The 17,727-nt window shown below is 32.0% G+C and overlaps 1 protein-coding gene across 3 annotated transcripts; it reads left to right on the forward strand.

Annotated features, from left to right (window-relative positions):
• Positions 1-568: 568 nt before the first annotated feature.
• LOC130902503 (zinc finger protein 681-like) lies at positions 569-12,435 on the forward strand. Of its 3 annotated transcripts, XM_057814698.1 has the most exons (10): positions 569-735; positions 1,037-1,445; positions 3,898-3,990; positions 4,175-4,232; positions 4,293-4,357; positions 5,941-6,050; positions 7,823-7,980; positions 9,928-10,136; positions 10,196-10,372; positions 11,543-12,435. In XM_057814698.1, exons 2-10 carry the CDS (start codon positions 1,127-1,129, stop codon positions 11,632-11,634), a joined length of 1,281 nt encoding a protein of 426 aa, XP_057670681.1. In that variant the 5' UTR covers positions 569-735; positions 1,037-1,126; the 3' UTR covers positions 11,635-12,435. The 3 variants fall into 3 exon arrangements, with proteins under 3 accessions (XP_057670681.1, XP_057670682.1, XP_057670680.1); XM_057814697.1 differs by having other exon boundaries at positions 572-735; positions 4,175-4,357; XM_057814699.1 differs by lacking the exons at positions 4,175-4,232; positions 4,293-4,357.
• The last annotated feature ends 5,292 nt before the right edge of the window (positions 12,436-17,727 follow it).

Genomic DNA, 17,727 nt, shown 5'->3' on the forward strand with positions numbered 1-17,727 from the left:
GAATATTTTATTTGAAGCCAACCTCCATTCACTTGGAATTGTACATTCAGTTTTCTTTGGTTCAATATTGCCTTGATTATTTCTCTATCCTTTGACTATATCTGTTGATATGTATCCATTATTATAAGGTGTTATGAATGGAATTCTTCGGTAAGTATCAACTACCTTTCTATAATATTTATTATTATCTATATATTTGAAAATATATTTATGTTAGTAAAGACTACTGCAACTCTATTTTTCTATGTATTTGCCAGAAATCAATAATACATTCTTACGATTTTTAATTGGACATTACTTTGAACTCAATAAATAACAGAGTTCCTACTTATAAAACAACTATTCGCCATATTCAAAAATAGAGATACTGGTTGCAGAGCTACTAGGAAAATATTGGAATAATTTATGATAATTTTTTTTTAATTGATGATTATACCTATCAACTAACTTGATAACAATAGAATCAATAATTTTATTAGAAAAAAATTAAAGGAGTAATTATTGAAATATAGTACGTAATACAACTTCATATGTATTGGAGAGTTTAGTACAGTGAAGTATCATAGATGGCACTTCCATGTAACCTAAAGTTTAAAACTTATCGTTAATGTTATAGTTATACATGATCTGTGTTATTTGTATATACAGTGTTATATTAATTTATTATTTTATTTAAAATTTATTATATATCATCCATAATAACCATACAAATTAATTGGTTCTTCTAAAATAACGGTGAATACTTTTATTTCACTCGCTTACAACTTTATTGTGTTTGTATTCAATTAAGTTTTATCACCATTTTTAGACACATAGGCTTAGAAAAATGAATGTTGATTTACAAACTGAATTTTTGCCACTTTATAGATATTTTGAAATTATTATTATTCCAATAAATTCATTGTTGAAAATATAAATCATATATCATATAAAATATACAGATGAGATGTATCACATTTATAAAAAAATTGGAGATATTCTTATTTGTATCTATTTAATGTATGAATGAGTACATTAAATATATTTATTATTCCAGACTTGCATCCTGTAATAATTTATACTATTTGAAAGAAAAAATTGAAAAAAATGGGTGGAATTGATTTTCAGTAGAGTTAAGAGCAGAAACATGGAAAAGAATAATGAATTTTTATTTTTTGACCAACATGATTATGTTCCTTACAATTTTGATACCAATACTCGTGGTTTGCCAATAAGTAAAGATGTGGATTTGCCTTCGAATGTATTGGAAACTTCCAACAACTTTTCACAGAATGAATGCAATTTACCAGTGATAATTCAAGATTTGGATTTGTCATTGAGTCTACTGGAAAAAGATGATAACAAAGTTAATAAAAATAAACTACATGGAGAAAATAGTTCTTTATTTAATATAAAATACATTATTGAAGATGAAAAATCTGTAAAATTATGGGAGTGTGGATTCTGTAAGTATATCTATTAGTTTATTACTATTATAAAAAAGTGACATGCACAATCACAATTATGATTATTTATTAATATTGTATTGCCATTTAGTTGTTGTTTACATTTGAAAGGAACTTCAACGGCTTTGCGTCTATATAGATGTATTTTTTTATTTCTTTCATATTCTATTTCAATTTTTTGTGTATTTTTCTTTTTTTCTGCTATTAATTATTCAACTACCAGAAAGTAGTATTTGGTATGCTGAACAGAAAATAGCAATTAACTAGAAGTGAAGAAAATAAACCAAAATATTCAACAAAGCAATTAAGCGGTAAAAAAAACTCAAAAAATTAATAATCAACCACTTGAAGACTATCAAGTATCATGATTCTCCTGGTAAACTCAAATTATTCGTTGTAGAGAGCTACCAAAAATTTAAAAAGGGCTACATCTGACGTTTCCACCCCTGAAAGATTAAATAGATAGATGGGCTTTAAATATTACTCAAAAATTAATAATATATAGTATCATTATCTCCCTGCTAAATCCAAATTGTTCCTTGGGGAGGCTTAACAAAAATTTAAAAAGGGCTACAACTGAGATTTCCACCTGTGGACGATTCAACAGGTAGATGGGCTTTAAAGAATACTGAAGCATTTCCTAAATATCTATCTGAAGTCTTTCAACTGTATACAAAAAATGGACTCCAAATAGATTCTGAGCTAAAAGGTGATACTACAAGAGAAATCACCAGAAATTTTATAAAGGAAAGTGCATTACCGAAAATGTCATTTGAGGGATTTAAATTCATCTAACTTAACTTGACAGCCCTCTAGCTTTGTTTAGTAGTAGCTACCAAAAATCGTTTACATTTACCTTGCTGAACACACTGTTTACACCACCACTACACCGTGTCAGACAATGTAATTGTGAGTGTTGGTGTAAACATAGTGTTTGGTTTCTTTTTTCCCGAAAATTGTCTTATTAAAGGCATTGTATATTTGATTTGTTTTTTCACTCTGTTCTCTCTCTAAATCTATTTTTCCGCCTTCTGTGAAAATTACTCCCAAATTATGACAAGAAATAACTGTGTAGATATGGATTAAAGGGGACTGATCCACCCCAACAAGATAATCAAGATAATATAATTGAGACGCAACCTCATTAGGGGTGTTGAGCTGTTATTATTATTGATATTATATCAATATTTTTATTAGTGCTTTATCAATTTCAAGGACATTTTTTCAAGGTTTTTAACTGCTTATGGATAATTTTTCTTGTATAGCTTAACTTGAGATATTTTAAACTTAACCAAACAATAAAAAGGAATAATAAAACTCTTCCTAGCATTTTATTCATATTTCAATCAATTTATACAGAGTCATGACAAATCATTTACACAGCCTTTCCTAATGAATCAGTGTATCTATTGGTGAAAACCCCATTAAAATTCATTCAGAGACACTGCAGAGGACTTCTATGTAGTGATTTTTTAAACAAGCATATGTTTTTAATTATTAGTCGAACAAGTTTGAAGCCTCGTATATCCAATATCGTGATTCGAATCAACTTTCTCATTTTTTTCAACATACCTCCAACCTATAACAACACCTCTGTAAAATTTCAGTCCAATATCCCAATTATTTCGGCCTTAATGATTTTTTGAACAAACATATGTTTTTGATTATTATTCGAAAAAGTTTCAAGCCTCGTATAACTAATACCATGATTCCAATCAACGTTCTGATTTTTTTCAGCATACCTCCAACCTAAAACAACACCTCTGTGAAATTTCAATCCAATATTCCAATTATTTCGGCCTTTGTGGTTTTTTGAACAAGCATATGTTTTTGATTATTATTCGAAAAAGTTTCAAGCCTCGTATAACCAATACCATGATTCCAATCAACGTTTTGATTTTTTTCAACATTCCTAGTCGTAAAGCGTAAAGTTCTTCAAAATATATTTTTTTATACAACCCTGCGTAAAGTACGTACTTTGGACAAACTTTAGAGTACGTAAAACTTTACACACTATTGCGAAAAGAAACACACTGTAAGTACTAATACGTGAAGAAATTATTATTAATGTCTCCGTAGCATAATGGCTAGAATACGAGACTCCCATACAGTAGGTCCCAGGTTCAAGTCGCGCTCACTTTTTATTTTATTTGGTAATAATTTTTTTAGGCGGTATTTGTGCATACTGAAGAGAAAAGTTGATATAAGTATTATTGCCAATTGAATTCTTTTGTTATTTTTTTTCAATATTACTTAAAATGTTCAAAATATTAATAAATACATAAAATCTTTTATCAGGAATCAATGAAAGCGTTAAAGTTTCTTCTGACGAAAAATTGAACATTAAATATTGTATGCAATTCATGTGTAAAGGCATTTTCGTCTCTTGTGATTGTAGCATTCGTCAAAAAAAGGCTACTTTACACACTAGTTATATAAAAAACTTTTTTAGGTAAAAAAATGTTTCATTATCAATATATGTTAATGAGACATTTGCCAACACACACCAATGAAAGGAAGTTCCAGTGCCTTACCTGTGGTAAAGGTATTTTTTTTTTTAATACGAAAACATATTTTCATAAAATCCTTTGAAATATTCATGTATCCAATTTGTTTCGAAAACGATTCAAACCTAACGGGATACGAGCCCGAAGTGTACTTGTTTCTTTTTCGAAATCAGTGTTTTAATTATTGATACCTCCTATCAAATCCTATTCCAACCCTTTTAGCTTTCCGACAGATGTCAACCCTTTCCCAACACAGAGTGATCCATTCTACCGAGCGACCGTACGTATGCGAATTTTGCAAAAAGAGTTATAATCGTAAATCCGCTTTGTTTTCCCATAGAAAAACACATACTGATCCCAAACCCCATAGATGTCATTTGTGTCCCAGAGCATTTCACATAAAAGGTAAGGGTGTCAATTCGCGGAAATATTTGTCATATTGTAACGATTGATTCAAAAATTTGAGGCAACAGATTCAACCCTTTGCACTCGTATGTTGTCATATATGAATTTTTTTCCCATATACATTGTTGTTAATGATGCGGCCATTTCAGTATTGCCTATATTTCCCATCCACACTTATGAGCAAAAAATCGACTTAGGCGACACTCCTGCAATCCCAAGTCACCGGCAACAAAACTGAATACGAAATTATATTTTTTTCATAAAATCTTAAAGCTTATAGTGTTATCTTCGAAATGATATGTAATGTTTCTTTCTCTCACAGTCCAAAAATCTGTAAAATGATCGTCAACCACCCTTTTTAGACTTGTTTACACCAGTGCCAATTAGGGGTAACTGATCAGACAGATCAAACAAAAATTCGATCTAAAAATGGACACAACAAGTGATAAAGCTGCTCAAGCGGTCACCTAAGTCGACGAGAAGTGACCAGAGCACTGAACATGAGTCAGTCTGCTGTTTCCACAGTATACCGTCGTTAAAAATAGACCAGTAACTTTTATTGAAGACGCCGAGAGAGATGATCGATTCATTGACAACACATCTGATGCTCAAGTTCAACAAGAGCTCAGAAAAACGCGAGGAGTAGCTGGACTATCAGAAGAGGTCAAAAACAGCCTGCTTCTGGCCCCAAATAAACTCTAGCCCACCGAGCAGCCCGTCTACTATTTGCCAGAGAATTCGTTAATTGGACTGACGAACAATGGGACTCCGTTCTGCATGGTAGAAGACGAGAAAACTCGCTCAGTGTTGCATAAAAGAAACTCTGGCTTTTGGAGGAAATTCCTGGATGTTTTGGGCATGCACTTCAATGGAAACAAAAACTGTGTTGGTTTATTTTTACTGATACCCAGAAGAACTTTGAGGCGTCAGTTTCATCGGCGAACTGGAGAATTTATCCTTATCTACATAATCTGATGAGCGTCAACGAGCAGAGATTCGATATAATTTTCAGATATATCTCAATAAATTCATATTCTGTAAAGTTTATTGTTGTAATATTAATTATTATGTGGTAAATCTAATAAAAATTTACTGAATACGCGCTCTGGCGCACGTTTTGATAAGTTTATTATGTTAACCAGTCTTACAAAATCATCATCTTGTTTAATTATATCACTTGGTTGATAATAACTTGGATAACTTGGTTATCGAAACGCGCGTCAGACAGTGTAATTGTGACTGTTGGTGTAGTGGTTGTGTAAATAGTGTATTTAGTATAAATTCGACCAATAGTTCCAGAAATTCCAACGCAACTAAAAAAACATTTTTGTCTTAATCTTTATTTTATAATTTTTTGTGTGATAAACAAGTTTTCTTGAAAAACCCGCCAAGAATTATATTTGTTCACTTCGACAAAAAGTGCGCCATAGTTTTCGGTTATTATTGGGTCTTCGTATATACGAGTGCAAAGGGTTTAATCTCCCTTATTTTATTGAAATATGAAGCTTATTTTGGACACATTTTATGATAAAGATTAATGTTATCTTCAGAATGTGTCTTAATTTTTTTTGTAACTCTTCTAGGCAACTTACAAGCTCATATTTATACTCATACCAATGAAATACGATACAAATGTGACGTATGTGGGAAAGGGTTTATCCAAATGTCAAATTTGATGCGTCACAGAGTTAAGGTAATTTTCAAGCAACATTTTTTACACACCCAGTATAATGGTTTTATCACTTTGTTACAGCTTGTCATTCTATAGTTTCTGTTTATTAATTTTCACCTAATGAATATAATCATAAATTTTTTTAGAGTTCCAATGTTCAAAAGAAGAATTTCTTTCTTAAAATATTAATAGCTTTTTCACAGTTTACGTTCTGTGTATTCAAATTACAGTCTCAGAGATAAAAAAACTGCTGGTTACTATAACCTGGTTATCAAAACCCGAGTCAGATAGTGTCTTCGCGTACGGGGCTGTCAAAAGACCATTAGACACGAGAGATGTAGATAAGACAACCTCCAGATGAATGGCACAACTACTTTCCACTAAAACAGCAGAAATAAAAGTAGGACAAGATACCGTTTGCATCCTGTTGAGGATACGCCTACAACATAATAATCTACTCAAGAGGCAGCTTTGAGAATACACTCTGTGGCATGGTTCAAAGAGGACTCAGCTATACTAAAAGATGGTCTAAATGCCAACCTAATTACCTTCACTGGGGAGAAAAAACTCAACCTCAAGTCCATCAAGCTAGACGGGCAAGTCATGGAGTGGAAAATAAAGGAGAAATATCTAAGATTTACACTAGATAGTAAATTTCTCTGGAACAAACATGGAAAGGAGATAGCCACGAAAGCCATGATAGTACGCAGAAACTTCGGGGTTGGGAAAAATTGGTGTTGTAATCCAACTGTGGATATACACGGCAATTGTGCGACCAATCATCACTCAGAATGTCACAAGGAACAATCTCTCGAAGGTACAAAGACTGGCTTGTATATGTGCAACCAGGAACTTGATATTATATGTTTAAAGACGGAATCACCAAGGAAAAACCGTCGTTAAAAAATTACCAAACTATGAGGAGTGGGATTATTAGATCAGCTGAAAAAACTGCGCGCCTCAACGTTAGTAATAACGCAAGGCAATTTATTATTTAAAAAAAGCAAAAGTCGTAATTACGATTATTTTACATAAATGTTGAAATTGAAATGTGTGGAGGAAATTAAGGTATTAAGGTAATATTTTAACGACGAATTTTATCTTTAATTACGATAATATGACAGGCAAAATGAATTAAAAATGTTGTTTCTGGTATTTTTTCTAATTATCATCGACTTCCTATCCAACATCCATTTCTTGGGCAATAGGAGTGAACAATAAATAAATTTTACACTCATTTTCATCATGATGAATAAGTGCATCATTTGATTTTCTTAATGCTCGTGGAGGACCCGAGAAACCAAAGTATCTGACCACTCCAGAGAGGTATAGCAGCTCAGTCTCGTCGAAAATAATTTTGATTTCGTCGTGGAAATTCTTTAATCGCAATTTAACGTCGTCAATGGGTTGTCCAGTTCGAGTTTTTGGGATGGTGTTCGGGATACGGGGCTCGTGCTGTATTTTAACAATAAATTACCCCGAGGAGCGCGAGCTCCTAACTATTTTGTCGCAGAGTTGCGTTCTTAGGCTGCCGCATGTTCACACCTCCGAGGGGTTGTCGAGCTCGAGTCTTTGAGGTGATTTTTGGGATACGGGACTCGTGCTATCTTTTAGCGATTAATTAGCAGTAAACTATCGGGTCGAGCTGGTTTCAATGGGTTTCACCGTTGTTGAACTAATGCATATGGTTGCCGTAACTTGATATACGTCTAATATTGCTTATATGTTTCAATTCAGGGAACATTTTGAAAAAAAAAATGAAAACATATATAGACAAATATTTTATTTCCTAGATTCATCAAAGAACCGATAAGTTCAATTCTGTATCTCAAGCTTGCGATGAATTGTTTCCAAAAATGGATATTTTGAAGCACCGCGAAGAATATGGCTACAAGTTGTTTACTCCATCGCTATCTCATTCACCAGATAAACAGCTGATGAACAAAACGGAGTAAGTACAATTTCCATTCTCATTATCTACTTTGCATTATTCTCAACATAAATCTAATTGGTCATCAATCCTCTTGTTACTTGGGAAACAAATCAAAATAATGTTTTTTGTAATTGATTAATTTAGTGTCATGAAAAATTTCCATATGATCCCACAGCCGGTTCAGTTGCTAGAGCTTGGATTCTGAAGAAATAAATTTCGACTTCTTTCCAAAAGGGGCAGAATATTGTAAAGTTGAAAGAAATTCCTCCTAAAGTCTTAGCAATCAAATATGAAATGAATAAAAATTTGTTAAGTTGTACATGATCATATTATTATTGTCGTTGTCAGGTTTTTACACTGTGTCTGTCTTAATATTTTCAATTGTTTCAAATGTCTTTCAATTTCTTCCATTTAAGATTTCTGCTATTTTTTTATTTTCATGGTTTTCTGTCAGCTTATTCCTCTTTTTGACATTTCTTCCCAACATTTGTCTCCTTATTTTATTCTCCACTTCTCCGCAATTAGTATTTTCAGATTTATGTATTTTTTAATATTTTTTGCCTTTCCTTTTTTGGACCAACCAGAATTTTCAAAATGTCCCTTCTCTCTTTCAATAATCGTAACGTATTTTGACAGTTACTTTAGTAAGAAATTTTTTGATTTTTCGATTAATTATTCCAAATTTTGTTAATTCTGTCAACATATAACCCAGATATCACTAAGTTTAACAATTCCTGTCAGCTTTCTTGTCATTCCTGTTGGCTTCTCCGTCTTTTCATATCTTGTTTCAATATTTTCAGATTTTTTATATTTTTTGATAATTTTCCCAAATTCATGATTTCATCAATATTTTCAAATCATTGAGATTTTACATGGGTTTTTACAATTTTTTTTTTCATTTTATGGCAGTTTCTTCAAATAGGTGACTATTTCTGTTTGGTTTTTCCAGCTTGATCTAGGGTTTATAGTTTCTTATCGGTTTCCTTTGGATTTTCTACCATTTTAGGTAGTTTAGACACTATTTTGTCATTTTTTTTCAAATTTTCCTCAATTTTTTCTAATTTATGTCATTTTTTTCCAATTTTCTATCGGTTTTTTTAATTTTTGTCTTTTTTTACAATTTTCTACCATATTTTCACATTTTATGACAGTTTCTTCAAATATTTGCCTATTTCTGTATGGATTTTCCAGTTTCATCTAATTTTTATAGTTTCTTATCGGGTTCCTTTCGGTTTTCCTCAATTTTTTACAAATTTTGTCATTTATTTCCAATTTTCCACAATTTTTTTCAAATTTTCTACCATTTTTTGACATTTTATGACAATTTCTTCAAATATTTTACTATTTCTGTTTGGTTTTTCCAGTTTTATCTAATGTTTATACCTTCTTGTCGGTTTTTTTAGAATCTTATACAATTTTCTCTAGTATTTTACATTTTTTGTCTTTTTTTTCAAATTTTCTACCATATTTTTTTTTTTTAATTTTTGACATTTTTTTCCTATTTTCTACAATGTTTTCACATTTTATGACAATTTCTTCAAATATTTGACTATTTCTGTTTGGTTTTTCCAGTTTTATCTATACATTTTCCCAATTTTTGTCATTTTCTCCCAATTTTCTCCATTTCTCCAATTTTCAATATTCCCATCAGTTTGCTTCATTTTATAATTTATTATTTTTGTCATATTCTCTAACATCATCATTTCATTGACATACTTTATCAATATTTTACTAGGAATGATAATTTTTCTCAGCATTATATTATTTTTCAAATATTTCAGTGCATATTTCATAGAAAATTTTTTATAAAAACTAATCTGAACCATTTAAAAATTTTCTTTACTTCACTTCCGTCCCCAAAATTCTGCAATTCCAAAAATAATGCCACCATAGACCTGTGCTTTAGGAGCATAGGCATAAATCCATCATCAATGAAAAAACCCATTAATTTTCTTTCGAATTTAGCCATAAGGACGGCATTGTTATTGAACCAATCGAAACTGTAGCAATGCGGCGTGCCATTGAATCTAACCGAATTCCATATGCTCTTCTCCATCCCGCTAAAGGAGAACCTGTATTAGTGAAAGTTTTACCTGCCGGCGATAAACAAATCTTAGTTCCTGTTATGGCCGACAATTTGAAGAAACACAGTCATATATCGGTTACATCTCAAGGTAACAAAAATATTAATGGTAAATTATTAATCAACCTTAATTGAAATTATTGAAAAAAGTTGGAGAAGATGGTAAACTAGTCGGTGAAACAGTAAAAATGAGGATACCCATAGTAGCGATTTTAAAACAGCAGAGTAACTCCGAAGATCCAATTACAATCTCAATTGCCGATAATGAACCGCACAGAGAACTTTCCGATGAAACTAGAGCTACCAATTTTGAATCAACTTCCTCAGGTTAGTATATTTCAGATGGTGATATAAAGTTGCAACATTATTCTTACAGGTAGATATTGTAGTATAAAACTTACCTTAAATCCATTCTTAATAATATGTACCATTTTAATGGACAAGCTTAGCACCCCAACATCAAATATTTATCTAACAGTACCATGTTTATATATACCGATGGAATTGAACTAACCTAATACATGGAAACAGCATGAATATTGGAAATTAAAATTATTCCTTGCCGAGGCCAAAGCAGAGCGACGCGACGCGAGCGCCATCTTGACAACAAGGCGTCGGCCATGTTGTTGATGCATTTCGAGGAGACAGGTCATACCAGAGCATAGCTAGTGATTATTGTTCGATAAAATGAACTATCACTTTTTTGAAATGATATATAATTAAAAATGACTTGATTAAATATTGGACCAATTTCACCAAATTTCTTACGACGTTAATACATAATTGTAATTTAAAATTAACAATGTGCGAATTAATGCCGGGATATCACTTGCTCTACTTGTAATGCAAATGACCTCAATGTGGATCATAATTCATAGACCTTAATTTATACCATGGCCTTCTCCATTACTACAACACACCTAGTAATTCATTCTCAAATTAAACTTTCCCTTATGATGGAGAGAACACTTTCCGAAAACTTGGATTTATTATAGTTTAATAAAGTGTTCTCATTTTGCAATATTTGCTGCAATCTCCAATATATTGATTACTGGGATCATGGTTTAAATCGCGTTGGAATTTTGAAAATTCTCGACGATTCGTCTCACACTTTGATGCTTTTAGTTTTTTTCAATTCGTAGGGTACCCAAATATCAAGCTCCTCAACTAGCCCAAGACATTTTAAGGGCTTTCCAAATATATGCGATATATGTAGCCTCTTCGCAACCTCTCCAACAGTTATATGACGATCCTCTTCAATTATGACTTTGATTTGATCGTTATAAACTTCAGTAGGCCGACCAGAATTCTGACAGGTGCGCTCCGTTAAGCACTAGAAAGTTATTCAAAAAATAAAGCAACGCTCTCTATCAGTAAAAAGCGGCAGTACTCAGTTATAACCTTATAGAATAACCAGATTGTTTGTAAACAGTAATATGCTATTAAATTGACTGACTTCCAAACACACTTTTTATTTTAACAATTTTTTTTTTACAGGACCAACAATTGATGATGTATTTAATGAAAACGAAGATTTCTTCCCTGAAGGAAACTATATGATTACAAAACCGACGGAATTTCTAAATTGAAAATTTCGGAACTTTTTATGATCTAGAACAGGGATGGGGAAACTTTTTTCTTCGCGTGCCAATTTTTGCTAACGAAATATATGGCGGACCAAATTGAGGCATTACATTATTTGCTGAAATAAAAATATTGCCTCAATTTTTCTGCAATACTAATTTATTGTGCAATATTAAAAAATAACATTTTTAATAACATTTAATTAATTGAACTTTAATTAGCTGCGAAGTAGAAGTTGAGGAAGGAGGTCATCTGAAAGGCTATTACGAAGACAATTTTTTCATTATTGAAAAAGTTTGTTCGCACAAATAGCTTGTACCAAACATAGCCATTATTTTCTGAGCGTGGGAAACTATATTATAACTTATAAAATTCCAATTTACTGGTGTTCAAAAATAGTTGCCTCAAATGGGTAGTGCGTTCGACGACAGTTTTATGCTCGACGTGTACTGCCTTTACTGCCAATTCAAGAGAATGTAATTTCTAATTAAAAAAATTGTTTGCTGCTCGGGGGCCTGATTTCAACGCTTTGCGGGCCGTAGTTTCCCCATCCCTGATCTAGAAGAATACAATTTCAGTGTTTTTATATTCAATAGTTTTAACTCTAATTATATATACCTTGAATTATTTGACATTATGTTTAAAATGTACGTTTATATATAGTAACAACAAGAAAAATTTTTTCAGTTTCGCTTGAGAATTTAATTGAATGTTTTTTTTATGTTTTAAATATCACTTTTTGATACAGTACCAATGTAATCATTTATATTTATAGTAAAAAGTCGATTATAAAATATCTAATATTACCAATTTGATTTAACACTAGATATGGATGCTCCCACATCACAACCCTTAATTTTGTCATATATCAATCTTCAAATTTAAGGATGCTCCAAGTGGGTTGAAGGTTTTTCTCTTTACACTGACATATCTTTAAAAAGAAGATTGTTGTTGTTCTTAGTATTCCTTATAAACAAAAATAAAAATTGCATTGCAAGAGTTATAGTTTCTTAACTGCCTTAACTAGAAAATACGAGAACAACTAAATACAATTGTAACTGTCATAAAATCGGTTGGCGGGAAAAATTATTTAAGCGTCGTCGGTTGGCGGGAAAACGTCTGGTTTACGTGGCGGTAGGTTATAGAAAAATCGTCGGGGAAAGTGGTTACGATATCAAAAAATGCATGGTTCGATCTGCATCTATTACATCTACGCATCTATTAAAAGACATTGTTGGTTGACATTGACAAGGCCAAAAATCGCCGATGTTCCCCTATCTTCAACAAGACTCAACTCGTTGGAGAGCGATTGTATGGGTGACGTATGGGATGATATCAAAATAGAATTATCGTTTGGTTTTCCAAGTGATTACTCTGTTGAAAAGCGTGAAAACTCTTAATTCGAAGCACCATGTGTCAAAAAGGTATTATTATTTAGTTTACATGTAATTACTGTGTTAAAAAGCGTCAAACACTCAATTCGAAGCAACTCTCAATGAAATTACTTAAAATTGATATCAAAATTCTCTTACAAAAACGTTAAAAATCCAACGAATTTATGATATAATAAATTTTGAAATGAAAATCACGAAACACCCGCAAGATTCTGTGGGAAAAGCTAAACAATAAAACAAACGAACAAGTACAAACGAAGGAAAAATGAATAGAAATAATAGACAGTACTTGAAACACATGTTATCAACGTGTCAACAATAGATGTGTTGAATTCCGCGTGGTATAAATTTCCACACATTCCTCTAAATCGATATTTTCAACCGTATCAATGTCGATTCTTAAGGTTCACGAGTCGCGGGTTACATTGTTTGCAACTGTGACGCAAACGCTATTTAGCGGTCAAATACGACAACTTGGCATCGGCCATATTGTTAATGAGTTTGAAATCAAGTGAAAAGAAAGAAACACTATTCAGTTGTATATTGTTTCATCGCATGGAAAGATATAGGGACAAACATAAAATGATTTAGGATAATTGGAAGCAATTAAAATGACTATTTCCTTCGAAAAATTTAAGCCAACCAAAAAGCTGTAATATTTTATGTTTACCTAGCAACGATCAAATTTCAGCGATAATACTGCACTAGTGCAAATTATCGATAATTTGCACTAGTGCCAAATTTTCGTCTAGGATTAATAAACATCATTTGGTTTTAATTTTATATTTTAAGAAAAGGAACAATTATTGAAAATGCAATTAGAATATACAACTTTACTGGAGGCTGACGATGGTGTTTCTATGCTGCTTCCACCACTTCTTATTATAATTTAAAGAATAACAAATTTTAAACACAGAATTAAGTTTATTTTAAATTAAATTTTTCTCAGGAAATAGTCTGCCAAAATGCCCTCTCGTGCATGTCAAATTGTCTCATAATTTCCTCTCGTGCGCATTCGCGCACTCGAGAAAATTAAATTATCGACAATTTGACATGCACTCGGGACATTAATATTGACTATTTCCTTCGAAAAATTTAAGCCAACCAAAAAGCTGTAATATTTTATGTTTACCTAGCAACGATCAAATTTCAGCGATAATACTGCACTAGTGCAAATTATCGATAATTTGCACTAGTGCCAAATTTTCGTCTAGGATGTAAACTCATTTTGAAATATTTTTTCACGAACGAACAAAACTGTTGTCAATAAGTTACCGTAGACACCAATTCAATGCCAATATGATGATCGTCAACTACGGTATAATTTAAAGAATAACAAATTTTAAACACAGAATTAAGTTTATTTTAAATTGAATTTTTCTCAGGAAATAGTCTGCCAAAATGCCCTCTCGTGCATGTCAAATTGTCTCATAATTTCCTCTTGTGCGCATTCGCGCACTCGAGAAAATTAAATTATCGACAATTTGACATGCACTCGGGACATTAATATTGAGAAGACATTAAGACAAAATGTAATAACAACACAATGGTGCCGCAAACACAACAAATGGAATACAAAATTTGCCAAGCATTATCACACGTTGCCGTAGCAATACGAGTAGGAAATACAAGGTTAGGAGGTGAGCAAATTGTGAGCTTATAAATTCTTGTAATTCTTCATAGCTTCATGGCGGAAAACTAGGTACTCTAGTTTGTGTATTTCGGTCATGCGTAACCACTGGTCTTTATCTTCATCCGTATCTCCGTACCGCAGCTCAAACGACCCACAACCACACTCCTGAACTTTTTCAATTTCTCACTAAATCCCCTCAAAAAAGCCATACTTCATCAAACAATTATCACTAGCTATGCTCCGGTACGTCCTCTCTACTCGAAACGTATCAACAACATGGCCGACACAATGTTGTCTTGACTGCTCAATAGATGGAGCCCGCGTCGCCTTGCCGGGACCTCGTGCATCCTAAGAATGGCCAGTATAGTTAAATATGATAAACATTGTTGGAGCGTAGAATTCCTCAAATACTTTTTGATGCGGGTCAATACACTGAAAGATTGTTCTGCCGTTCCAGTGGGCACAGGGATAGCCAAAAACAGTTACGAAATCTTAAAAATTTTCAGATTTGAATTGAAAAACCGAATTCGGCACTAGATGACGAACAATTTATCAATTTGGTCTGAATCATGCTGTATTTTTCTTCATTGAAGCCGTCAACACTAATTTCATGTTGTAAAGTAGAGCCAACTGGTTTTTTTCAAACGTAACCTAATGTTTTCAGTGTATATAACAAAGGGTAGTACAACTGATTTAAAAAATAGACTTAAGGTGAATCATATTCAGGATGGACATCTCTTCCTCCTATTTTATGTGGAAGTTTTATTTGTGCGCCGAACTGTTGGCAACGCAAAGCCGTGTTTTTCACAAAAAACAAGTGCTCCAGTAAAAAACTTTTCGAACTCTTCTTCATTCCTAAAACTATTTATGTACTAGTTTCGACTTTTATACCATCTGAAGTGTAAATGCAGAAACTAGTCTACAAGTGTATTTTATTTATTTTTATGTAGAAATAAATTATTATTGTTAATTTTGTACTTTTATTTTTTTTTAATCTATTTACACGAATTAATTACCGAAACGGTAAACCTCATGAACTTCGTTTTATCTTTAGAGCAGGATTCACTCCACTCGCCCATCTAGAAAAAGGGCCCCTCACCACTTCTAGTTGGTTCTATGATACAAAAGTAATGTAATTATATTTTCCCCAGAAAGATGGGTGCGGTAGCCCCTAAACTTACCGTATGTCCATTTATTAATAAGGTAAAAATGAACATATATTTTTGAACAAAATATTGCATACAAAAATAGCTAATTAAAATTTTACATTTTAAGTAATTATAACCGATTTTAATAAAATTCATCACTTGAATTTCATAATACATCCCTTGCAGTTAGTTTAGTATTATTTATATCCTGCAGCCATCTATTAAAACATTTTCCTCATAGGTATTTGAGAACAAATGCATCACATTAATATATTTTCAATGTTTTCAATATGAAACATTTATTGAAAGTAATTTTGAAAAAATAACCTCAACTAACACTATACATAATCATAAGGACACAAAAACACGAGCAGAACACCAAGGTTACTAGAACTAGAATAATAGAAGGTTTGTGACATGCGCATGTTTTTCTAAACAAACGATCAGCTGCTAGAATACCAGCTACGTCATTATGTTTACATTTTTGTTTTGTTTACATTTTTATGTCAAACAGAACCTCACTAACATTATGTTCGATTTATAAGGATGTGTTATCTCTGGCTATACAAACGAATATATTTCTAACTAACGAATTTATTAAGACTGAATTGAAGAAGAACCGGTGACGTCACTTGTCTACTGCGCATCTTGTTATTGTCAGAAACCTTCTATTATTCTAGTAACCTTGCAGAACACAACGGTTATTCAAGAGTCGTCAAGAAAATCTGTACAATGTATATGTATGTATGTATACCAACGTTAAATAATCAAGTTTTCTGGATTTCAGACTTTCAGTTACATCTAGGGCTCTGAACTTGAATTACAAAAATGATTCAATCTTAGGTCATCTGTGTAAACATCTATGAAGAAATATTTGTTTAGTACGTAATTTGAAATTAAAAATTATAATTTAATTTAAAATGAAAATAAATTGTATATATCACAGAAATGATGGCCACAAATAAAGTAATTATAATATTTCTTCATCTAATTAAAAACAACAACACACTACCATAACAGTTTTTAAAACTAAAACAAGTCTAGTGGCTTTCGGTCGAAAGTCATTTTGCCTTTGCACAGCGCATGCGCGTTGTTCTTTTTTACCGGCGTCTATAGAAGCTCGTCAGATTGCTCGCTCTTCCAAGTGTTTTAGTCATATATATAATACTTCTATATTGACAGTTCCTATAAATAGAAGGTGTTTCGACTAAGTTAAACAAATAGTATATCGTTCTCTCTCTCTCCTTCGAGCGTTTCCGTTAGTTCTGCGCATCTTTTGTGCGTATGAAGTATGCGCAGTATAGAAAAAGTGTCTCGAACGAGAGAGAAAATGAATATTGTCTGCACCGTAACGTACGGATGCGTTTTCCCATACTACTATTAGATATATGGTTTTAGTCAGTTATGAGCATCTTTTAAGCGCATGAAGCAAAACAGCAAACTTCAAACGGGCAGAACTGTATTTTGCTAAATTCAATAAATAAAAAATTTATTATTCAAGATTTATTGTTAGCGTATTTTATAATAAATCTTTTACTTTTAGAATATTTATCAAAATGAAAAAATAACTTTCTAGAAAACAAATTTTGTAGTTGATTATAAGTCAAATCAAAGAAATTTCGTAAATAAATTTCAAAATTGTCTAATTTAAAAAACATTTCTTGACCTAAAAATAATAAAAATCATGATTAAATGTTTTATTCGTACTATATCTTATAATTTTTTTGCATATATATGTGATCTCTTCACTTTTTTCTACTCTCAATAAACAGTTCAGATAATGTCTTCGGCTATGTTCTCGTATCAATGTTGATTGTATATGTAAGATAAAAAAATTTCATAAACTCTTACGCTCGTGTCCTCTTTCGCGTTCAATATAAACATATTACGTGTGATTTATAAACACAAACTTGTGTTCCAACG

This window comes from Diorhabda carinulata, chromosome X, assembly GCF_026250575.1.
Source record: "Diorhabda carinulata isolate Delta chromosome X, icDioCari1.1, whole genome shotgun sequence".
NCBI lineage: Eukaryota > Metazoa > Arthropoda > Insecta > Coleoptera > Chrysomelidae > Diorhabda > Diorhabda carinulata.

Excerpts from the sequence above, each read along its gene's own strand:
- LOC130902503 (XM_057814697.1), top strand. The coding sequence starts at position 1,127 with ATGGAAAAGAATAATGAATTTTTATTTTTTGACCAACATGATTATGTT. Across the intron at positions 7,981-9,927 it reads CAGCTGATGAACAAAACGGA|CCATAAGGACGGCATTGTTA; the intron begins GTAAGTACAATT and ends TTTCGAATTTAG. Across the intron at positions 10,137-10,195 it reads TATATCGGTTACATCTCAAG|TTGGAGAAGATGGTAAACTA; the intron begins GTAACAAAAATA and ends TATTGAAAAAAG.